Source organism: Punica granatum, chromosome 7 (assembly GCF_007655135.1).
Source record: "Punica granatum isolate Tunisia-2019 chromosome 7, ASM765513v2, whole genome shotgun sequence".
Taxonomy (NCBI): domain Eukaryota; kingdom Viridiplantae; phylum Streptophyta; class Magnoliopsida; order Myrtales; family Lythraceae; genus Punica; species Punica granatum.
This window is the reverse complement of record NC_045133.1, coordinates 14,843,775-14,854,631: the sequence shown is the minus strand read 5'-3', so window position 1 is coordinate 14,854,631 and position 10,857 is coordinate 14,843,775. Positions and strand designations below refer to the sequence as shown.

At 34.1% G+C, this 10,857-nt stretch overlaps 1 protein-coding gene across 1 annotated transcript; it reads right to left on the bottom strand.

Moving 5' to 3' along the window:
- Positions 1-3,773: 3,773 nt before the first annotated feature.
- Positions 3,774-10,251, bottom strand: LOC116212833 (7-deoxyloganetin glucosyltransferase-like). The gene is made up of 2 exons (XM_031547549.1): positions 9,628-10,251; positions 3,774-4,981 (listed from the first exon to the last, which is right to left on the bottom strand). The coding sequence occupies exons 1-2, from the start codon at positions 9,992-9,994 to the stop codon at positions 4,059-4,061; spliced, it is 1,290 nt and encodes a 429-aa protein (XP_031403409.1). The 5' UTR covers positions 9,995-10,251; the 3' UTR covers positions 3,774-4,058.
- Positions 10,252-10,857: the final 606 nt, after the last annotated feature.

Below are 10,857 nucleotides of genomic sequence, written 5' to 3'. Positions count from 1 at the left end.
GGGGCACGTCTATTCACTTTATGAATGTGCATGTATTGAAGACTGACGGAAAGAATTGTGGACAAAAATTACATTTTATATAATAAATGAATCAAATCGTGATTTTTCAGGGATGTTTTTAAAATCTTAAAACTTATAAAAATGACGGTCCAAATTAGATTGGGGAAAATCTAATGGTCCAAACGAGTTATGTATAGTGTGGAAAAACAAAAAATATACACTGAAAAAGCAGCTTTGCGATTTCTAGTCATTGTGAAATCCATTTTCTTTAATTAAGAAAGAAAAAAAGAAATCCAGTTCCTTAAATACCCCTTCCTTCTCCTTCAAAAGCCGGTTGATCACCTTCTTTTTCCGTAATAAAGTCGGTTGATATGATTGTAGCTGTTATATTTCTTAATTAATCTTAATGCTTGACAATATAGATACACTCTACCCTGTCCAGTTGCAGGATATTTTATTGAGCAATTATGGTAAATATCTTATTCACTAATAGGAGGAAAATATATATGTATATTTCACGTACTTCTTTCATTGACTAATATATTTACGTAAACATAATTATGCTATTAAATTTAAATAATAAATACATCACTATTGCTATGCGTGCAATGCACATGCATTCCCTCCTAGTAGTCATTAAAAGAGAAACCACACCTTAAGTGCTACAATCCCATAAAATAAGAAAAGACATTAAGTACACCCTTGAAAACTAAAAGTAGCTGGAACTTGTAAATGTCTCAACGTAAATTCGAATTTGAGATTACCAAAATGATAATTAAAGAAGTCATCACCAACTTCATTAATTAAATATTTGACTTCTACTCCCCACCAATATCAGCATTTTATTGGGTCTTCACTTCTCTGGATCGCACCTCTTCAACTTAGGCCGGTAGAGCTAGAGCTTATCATGAACAAGATCCTCCATAAAAGTTTCAAAGATTAATTATTCTGCATTGTGAAGACACCTCATCTTCCATTTCCACTTAGTGAGAATCCGGCTTTGATTTATTTAGAATCGGCTTATTTGGGCTTCTCCAACTTGAGGCTTATACGGCCCAAAAAATCCTCTGTGTCAACTAACATCAACAACCCGAACACATGGACAAGAGACATGGACTTTCTCTCGTCCACATAGGATGGATCTGCCCAACGATTCGTATTCATAATTCATATCATAAATCTCATCTCATAATCATAAACAATCATAAATCATGTCATATCATATACTAAATAAACTAAATCTGTTGTTTAGCCTCATTGAGGTGGTGAGAGGGTGGGTTTTCCCTCCCTTAGCCACCTCCTTTTTTTTTTGTAGTTTTCTATTATTAAATTTATGTATATAAATTTCTTTCTTTTGGTGTGTATACTTGGTATTTGGAAGTTCATTAGGTCCGTCTAATCTATATTTGAGCAAGATAGTCGACTCGTCAAGAATAAACCTCCCCTGATGTAAATTATGTTCAATCACAAGACCCGAAACAGAGGTGTACCTAAGAATAACAAGCGTCGATTCACCTAAAAAATGAACACACTTTGATAAAATTCTCATTTCAATTTGTCTATAATTTAAATAGCCTCTTTTTATTTATGGTTTCTTCCGATGTGTACCACTTGATATTCTGAAATACTTTAGGCCTAACTAATCTAAATTTGAGCGAGATTTACTAAGAGGTAAGTCTCTCCGAGTCGTGAAATTGTTAATTTTCATATATAATTAACTTTTTCATTAATTTTAGTGATACTCTGCATTGATTACCCCACAAACTATTATGATAAACTCGATGCCTTATCTAACGATAATTAGCTACAATTCACCTAAAATCAACCCCATTGATTAAAAAAAAAGCCCATTTCAATTCATTAGCAATTTAAGTAGCCTTTTTATTTCTTTTGATTTATACTATTTGATATTCAGAAGTTTACTAGGTCCAATTAATCAAGGTTTAAATAAGATCACTTATAAAGAGATAAACCTCTTTCATTCGAAATATATAATTAATTTTATCATGAATTTTAGTTATACTCTACATTGATAATAAACCAAAAAAATAGATAAGAATCTATTACGAACAAAGGAAAGGCGCGATAGTGGTATCCGAGTAAATAATATAAAACTCGTCCGTTGAAAGCATAGGACAAGTAAGTGGGGTTTTTCCACCCGCAAGCTCGTTTTTTTATTCTTTTGTCATTAATTTATTAAGTTTTAAAAAATCTATTAGATCAGTATGGTTTGATTCAAGTGATTCGACGCTTATTTTCCTTGAATAAATTCTCGAGTTCAAGTTTTGTTAATAGAAAAAATCTACATCTGGAGAGTTTATACATTAGTGGACCAACTCTACTCGAACTAGATTAGTTAGAACCTATTGGGCTCTTTGGTACCAAGGTGCACATCGAAAAAAATCTATTTGAATCAGTCACTAATTTATGTAGTCTATTCTTATAAGTTCGAGCCTTGTAAATAAAGAACATTCGTGCTGAGACAGCTTACTCATTAGTGGACCGTCCTTATTCAGACTAGATTAGTCAGAACCCATCAGACTTTTGGATGTTAGAGTGCACACTGAAAAAAAAAATCTATTTGAATCGGTCACCAATTTAAGTCGTCTATTCTTATCTATGACATTTTAAACGCCCTCAATTTGTCTTCAGTGAAATGTAAGTTTACACCAAGCCTATTTGTGAGATTAATCCTCGCTTGGGCTTTGACTTGACCATAAATACTTAATGAATTTTGAGCCCCTGCACTGCAAGTGAAGATCATACTCTTAAAATTAGCGATGTCACTTATCTATTTGCTAATATATGTACAAAAAGCATATTCCAATTATTCACCAATTTAAATACTTTCTTTTTATTTGTAAATTTAAAAATATCCTATTATGACGCAATGCCAACCTAGTAACTAAGACAAATCCTAATGCTTTGCCTTAGCCATTATCTGGACATACTTTTAATGAATCTTGTACCCTGCACTACAAACAAAGATAGTCCACTTAAAATTAGCAAATTTGTTTGAGTTATTTCGTAATCATGATAACTTTTTTGTAAATATGGAATATTCATGTTAAAATTAGTGTGAAGAATTGTTAGATTTTATACTTTATGATATGTTAATTAACTTAATCTTTTAGAATTCTGAACATTTACAAGCAATCAAGAGTTCGTTATTTTTTTCTTTCAGTGGAAGAGTTCATTATTTACAAATAAGTAATTTTTTCATCAGTTTTAATTACACTATATATTGGTTAAGATACCAACTAATAAGTCAAATAAAAAAATTGATGAAAAAGGTTTTTTGATCCGTGGCATCGGGCGGTTATTCCCTAGCCAGTAAAAGCTACATGAGAATCGTCATTCCCTTTCATGGAAGAAGTTTGTGGATGTCTATTCGAAATGCGGTTCAGCCAGAGTGAAGGACATTCAAGAAAGAATCACACGCCAAAGCCAAAGGAATTGGCTAAAAAATTGGTTGTTAAGTATATAGTACTGTTGTCAATTGAAATCTATAATTACCTTGTTAATTGTTTTTTTTTTTCCTTTGGGAGGCATGCATGCCTTGTTATAGTTAGGGTGAGAGCTTCCTGGGCTCTTTGTACTAGAACTTTTCGCTTTGCATAGCTTTTTCTTTTTTTGGGTAAATGGGCTATGCATAGTATTTAATAAAAGAACAACACTTACTTGATGAAAATTTTTTTAGTCTCGTAATTTTCAACGAATAAATTCGTCCAAAACTAGGGAATAATTGATATGGACAGAGGAAAATAAGAATATAATGAAAAACAATAAATGGTGGTATTACTAGGGGACAAAGTTCAGAGGATCTCTATAAATAGCTGGATCAGATCACAATTTTTCCGTCTAACAAATCCACAACAGATCCCAGCGAAATCTCTGAAGGGCCAAATTAAGGCCCAGCCCCAATTCACTCTATCTGGTCACTGACAGTATCAATATATAATAACACTTGACATGGATGATAGACCCGAATTACCTTCTAATAAACATCAACGAGAAATCCCAATGGAACTATTGTTTATAATCACACACAGCTAGCCCTAGGAAAGAATGTGCAATAACTTGTCAAAGTTCATGGCCGATGAGCCGTCTGGACCAACAGCCTCCCGTGCGAGTTGCTTCCATTCCATGACTCTCTCCTTCATTATTCTGCCCTCTCCTCCTTCCATCAACTCCTTCACCAACTTCACCACCTCAACCCTATTCACGTCCTCATTGATCTCCATCCCAATCCCCCATTCCCTACAGCAGAACCTGCAATTCGTCTGTTGATCTCCCAGAAATGGCCAACAGATCATCGGCACCCCTGCGACTATGCTCTCCATGATTGAGTTCCATCCGCAGTGTGTTAGGAAACCTCCAACGGATGGGTGATTCAGCACTCTCTCCTGCGGGCACCAGCTTGTGATGAATCCCCTTCCTTCAGTCTTGGCTGCAAACTCTGGGGGCAGGCTCGCCGATTCTCCAACCACGAGGTTGGGCCTTATCACCCAAAGGAAATGGTACTTGCTCATAGCAAGGCCCATCCCTATCTCGATTAGTTGTTCCAGGGTGAGCACTGCTATGCTCCCAAAGTTCACGTAGATGACTGTCCCAGTTTCCTTAGAGTCAAGCCACTTAAGGCACTCGGTATCTTCATTCCATGGATTATAGTCGACTGCCCTTAAAGGGTCTGCAGGAGCTTTATGATCTAGAAGCAATTGAAGAGGCCCGATGGCATGAATCGAAGAAAATAAAGGAGAGACAGCACGCAATATTTCGGTTTCTAGCACATCGAATGTATGGAGGATTGTCGTGGTAGCTCTCGGGGCGTTGTCAGCGCTTTCCATGATTATATTGAACAGTATGTCATCCGGGTCTGTTGTTCGGAGAAAAGTTGGGAGATCCTTCAGTTGAATATCTTTCATGCCAGGAATCCAGTCCAAGGTTGTGTTCAAGTACCCATTAGTGATGTAACTATTTTCTACATGAAATAAGATGTGGAAATCACAAATAAACAGATGATCTAAGAATCAATTAATATATAAAATATTAAAGCGAAAGAGTGGCATCCATAGAGCTATATTCGGGAAACTCTCAGCTCCTGATGAAATTTCTAAGATCCCTCAGCTCACGGTGCAATGTCCCTTCATATTTCCCCCATCAAATTGGGTGTCCCAAGTCCCATTTTATTTATTGTCTCGGTTAAACAATCTGATTGCAAATATAGATATACATATATGAATCTCAATTACAATAATATTATTGTACATTCTCCGTTTCCCTCTTTGTTTCCAATATCCTAATAAATTTGAATTTTTCAAATAATTTTCTAATTTTTTTCGGTAGCAAATAATTTTCTAATTTTAAAATTTCTTAAAATGGGGCACAGGGGAGAAGGTAAAGGCACGAATATTTTAAAAAACGAACAACCAATAAATTTTAATTGAGCAAGTGATATTGTAGAAAACAAAATTATTTTGTTTACAAATATAAGATTAAAGTGGAAGAAAAACTTAATAATTTTAAGCACTGTAATCAAAATTACAGCATAAATAAATAATGTGAATGGTTACTTATTAAAAAAATGTGACCGGGGAGTGAAGTGAACGGATTTTACCACTTCAAATATCAAGAACAAAACTCTTCGATTCCTTATGAGAACCATTTATATTCACAAAAGAAAATTTTCATAGTATTTATATGTACAAAAGAAGGGTAAAAAAGAGAAGTGTTGATAGATAGAAGACATATATATCATATAGAAATACTATTATTAAGAAAATTTTCATAGTACTTTATGAATATAGAGTGCATGTGTGTATATATATACAAAGTGAAAAGTGAAAACGAAGAGTTTGACTAATTATTTTTATCTTGGAAATATATAATAAATGACACTTATTTTCACGAGTTCCCAAAAAGATAATAATGTCAATTGTATTGATTCGTTCACCAATTTCAATAGAAATATCTCCTATAAATTGGAAACATCTATACTTACTACTTAGAGTGTCAATGATTATCCCATAATTTAGGAAACCATTTCTGCACTTCAGTTTGGCAAATGGACGTTGAGGAGGAAGATGGAGAGAAGGATTAAGAGAAAAGGGATTATTGTACATTCTCCGTTTCCCTCTCTGTTTCCAATATCCTAATAAATTTGAATTTTTCAAATAATTTTCTAACTTTTTTCGGTAGCAAATAATTTTCTAATTTTAAAATTTCTTAAAATGGGGTCGAAAGGGAGAAGGTAAAGGCACAAATATTTAAAAAACGAACAACCAATCCATTTTAATCGAGCAAGTGATATTGTGGAAAATAAAATTATTTTGTTTACAAATATAAGATTAAAGTGGAATAAAAACTTAATAATCAATTAAGCATTGGAATCAAAATTACAGCATAAATAAATAATGTGAATGGGTACTTATTAAAAAAAATGTGAACGGAAAGTGAAGTGAACGGATTTTACCACTTCAAATATCCAGAACAAAACTTTGAATCCTTATGAGAACCATTTATATGTACAAAAGAAAGGGTAAAAAAGAGAAGTGTTGATAGAGAGAGGACATATATACCATATAGAAATACTATTATTAAATATACAAAGTGAAAAGTGAAAACCAAGAGCTGGGCTAATTATTTTTGTCTTGGAAATATATAATACATAGCACTTATTTTCACAAGTTCCCAATAAGATAATAATGTCCATCGTATTGATTCATTCACCAATTTCAATATAAATCTCTCCTATGAATTGGAATCATCTATACTTAGAGTGTCAATGATTATCCCATAATTTAGGAAACCATTTATGCACTTCAGTTTGGCAAATGGACGTTGAGGAGGAAGAAGGAGAGAAGGATTAAGAGAAAAGGGCCATATATAATTATTACTATTACTAGTAATATATTAAAGCGGGAGACTGGAGTCTATAAGGTTATATTTGACTTTAACCCTCAACTTGTAATAACATGACTGTTTTAATATAATTTTTTTAAAAAAAGAAACAAATTCCCTTTAATTTATTCTTGTGCATTCTCTGAGTTCCGATTTAATTAAACGCTCAAAATCCTTTTTCCTAGAGAAAAAAAAGCTCTCAAACCCTTTTCTCTCCTCCATGTGGCCCCTCAGGCTCGGTTCCACTCCATAATTTCAACTTCCCCAGCATCCTCTCTTTCCAGTGAAGGATCAGCCCAATGAAACGCGAAGATTATCGCCTCTCCCTCTCCCTCTCCCTCTCTTCCTCCTGTGCCTCTCTGAGCAAAAGACGCTCTGAAAATAAGGACTGAAAGTTGAGGCTACGTGCGAAGCGCTTATCAAGGGTTACAGCTCAGGTAACTTTCAGGTGAAAAATTATTTGGTAAGGATGCAAAAATAAGGTGTGTGATGAGCAAATATTATAAAAATCTAAGAGGAGATTGTATTCCTTTCTTTAAGGATCTTATTATATGTTATTATTTCACTTATTGTTTATATGTGATGGCTTTGAAATCCTATTTTCCTTTGCTGCTTCTTCAAAATTGGGGACGAGTCCTTCTTGGATGAAAATTATTGCAGGGACAACTCAATTTGTTGGTTCATAGCAGCAGTTGGGCTACAACATTTGATCATAAATGCGATCGATGCATGCATGTACAGAAAAGGGACGGGCTGGCCAAAGGATCAAACTTCTTTGTTTGCTTGAATAATTTTTGGGAAGGTAAGACATTGAGACGGTGGCCCAAACGCAAACACATATATAACAATCCGTATATCCTTTACTTAGCTTTGTCACCAAATGAGGGACAATATTAGAGCAGATATTCCTGCGCGGAGGGTTTTCATTTAATGGTGGGAATGGTGAGCATTTGGAAAGCAAGGAGCTAGAGATGCCAGATGACATAGAATTAGGAAACAGCTCTCTGTTTCACGAGAACGTCTTGTGTGCAACGGTGGTACCACATAAGATACCACAAGACACATTAAAAATATTATTTTTGTCAATAATGAATTATTTTGTTAACAATATATTTTTTCTATTTTTGTTTACGTTCTAAAAACTAAAATGGCAAACCCTTATTGGCTTGTGACATTGCCAGATGGTACAACCGTTGCATACAAGACTTTTTCCTGTTTCCACAGTATTGATAATTTCTTCTCCTCCTCCTCTCTAGAACTACAAATTTATGTAAAAATTTCTGAAATTTTCCCTTATTTAGAAATCTATAATAATATATAAAAACTGAAGAGCATGGGATGGACACGCTCTCTAAACTCGATTAGCAAGCTCTTAGCTCCACGTTGAGTGACCTTGCATTTTATTATGAAAATCGCATTTCAACATTGAATTTTTTTTTATAATTCTCTTCACATTGAATTGACCTTTTGATTCCATTCACTGAATTTTTACTGCATTTTATTTGTGCCATATTTAACTTATTTAAATTATTCGTTTATATTATTTGTATGTAATATTATAAAATTAAATTTTAAGAAAAATTTAAATTTTTTCGATTGTTTAAAATAAATCCTCGAGATATGGTCATTTTTCAAATTCAATATACCAAATTTCTATAAATTCGAGATGAAAATTCATATTCGTTCAATCATCTTTTACCGCCATAATTTTTCCTATGTCCTAACTTATGAACAATATTACAAGTTTTTTGTTACATCAACACATATTTCAAGACTGTTTATTTTTTTTATTATAAGCTAATCCTATTGTGATCATATTATAGGATTCTTGACTGTCTATACATATCTTATTCGCATTCCTTATGATTAAAATATGTATTCGTTTGCCATCATAATATATACTTCTTTTATAATATTTGTATTTATTATATTCACTTATCTTTTATCATACATTTTCTTTATTTCTATATTCATTTTGTACATCATATGCATTAAATATCATCTAATTTCGGTCATATAAAAATTAACAAATTTTTCGCACATCACCTGGGTACCAACTAGCATTTAACTATTTTTGACCGGTAAAAAAACAAAACTAAAATAAACAGCGTACTACTGACTTGGTGGACTGAGCTCATAATGTAATTTGTCTGGCAAATGCCATCTAACAACACCTATGCACCGAAACAACATAGCTTCTTAACTTTACCAATTTCCAAATAATAATATCTGTTTGCTCCATGTTCCAGTCAGTTCTCTACGGTTTAAGATACCAATTTCTAAGTACAACAGCCCTCGCCCTCAACTTAATCCAAGAGACTCTTTTTGTTTTGGTGAAATACGATATATCCAAGCCTATTGACTGAAACTTATTCCTGATCAGATAGCTAGTTGAGACTAATCCCTATTGTTGCCTGTTGGCCTATTGTTGTATGTTGGCCCTTGAGTTTGAAGAAAAGGTTGTAAATTTAATTTTTCGAGTTATAAGAGATTTATGAGTCTAGAAAGTGAAAAGGAAACGATAATGCGGTTGTCCCATAATAAGAACCGAACCTAATATTTCTTGGGAAATAAAGGTCCACTGCACTAAGTCCTCATTCTCAGATATGGTTGGAACTTTCATTCATGAAATAGTTTGAATAACAAGTAAATTAAGGAGATGAGCTGGGTTTAACTCTAACAAATAAAAGATTAGTCCATCAAAAGATTATGAATAAGAGTGGGTACCTTTAAGTGGAACTATGCCTCTGTCCTTGAGATCTCTGTACTGTAAGATGCCCATAAATGCACATGCAGAAATGGTGAAGAACATAGCGACTGGAATCCCAAGCTCTTCAGCAACTCTTATGGAGAAAGTCATAAACCCATCCGACACTATGCAAGTGACCGGCGGAGAAGCATCCTCGGCCCCCTCTGAAGTACGGTTGCTGTTAAGTTTATCGATGAGATCCCTAAACAGGCAGAGGAAGTCCCTCCTTACTGATACGCAGACGGAAGTGAGATGCTGGCTGATTTCCGGACCAAGGCCATCAAGGAGCGGCACGAAGTGGAAGTCGGCATGTTGGACTTGGGTAGGCCCACCTGCCTCGAGCATGCGGGCGTGGTTGAGGTCGGTGTTGACGAGGTTATGTGGAAGCCTTGGGAGTGGAGGAGCTTAGCCATTTTGAGCATGGCCTTGATGTGGCTTTGGGCTGGGAATGGGATGCATACTGCGTGAGGCTTGGGATTGGAACTCATCTCTTCCTGTGAATTTCTTGTTCGTAAACGAAAGAGTGGAGGACATGTTCTGATTTGGCCTGGATATTGAGTGATTTTATAGAGCTATACATTAGGGAAACAATTTTATAGAGCTTAGGCTTAGCATTTTATTATTATTATGAGAAGTCCGTAAGTTAAGTAAAAGGAAAGAGAAATTTAAATGAGTATGTACATAAAATTTCATTGACGAAAATCAAATCTGAAACCTCTGAAAGAATATTTGTATCGCTACACTAAATCATCGGAACTAGAAAACAATCTTAGTTGATTAAAGCAACAAAACAATGGGCTTCATTGTAAAAAATTAAATATGATGTAGCGCGGTGGTGTAAGTATTAATCTGGTAATCAAGAGGTTTCAAGTTCGATATTCATTGTAGCACTATACGTGTTCTTTTATTAATTGTTAAGATTTCTATTTCATTATATTATAACCATGAACCTCCCATAAAATAGATAAAAAAAAATTAGGATAAAGGAAGAAAAATATATGAACAAAGAAAGTTCAACTCATCCAAATCAAATAAAACCTCTTCATTTTAGTGGTGTATCACTGCATTATATATTCTTGTCAAAGTTTGACTCGTCCAAATCAATATAGATTTGTTCAAATAGTTCGGCGTTTATTCCCTTAAATGATGTCTCGAGTCTAAAGCTTATTTTTTATGTTATGAGAATTTTATCTCTTTAAATGATCGAT

Excerpts from the sequence above, each read along its gene's own strand:
- LOC116212833 (XM_031547549.1), bottom strand. The coding sequence starts at position 9,994 with ATGCTCGAGGCAGGTGGGCCTACCCAAGTCCAACATGCCGACTTCCAC. Across the intron at positions 4,982-9,627 it reads AGGCATAGTTCCACTTAAAG|AAAATAGTTACATCACTAAT; the intron begins GTACCCACTCTT and ends TATTTCATGTAG.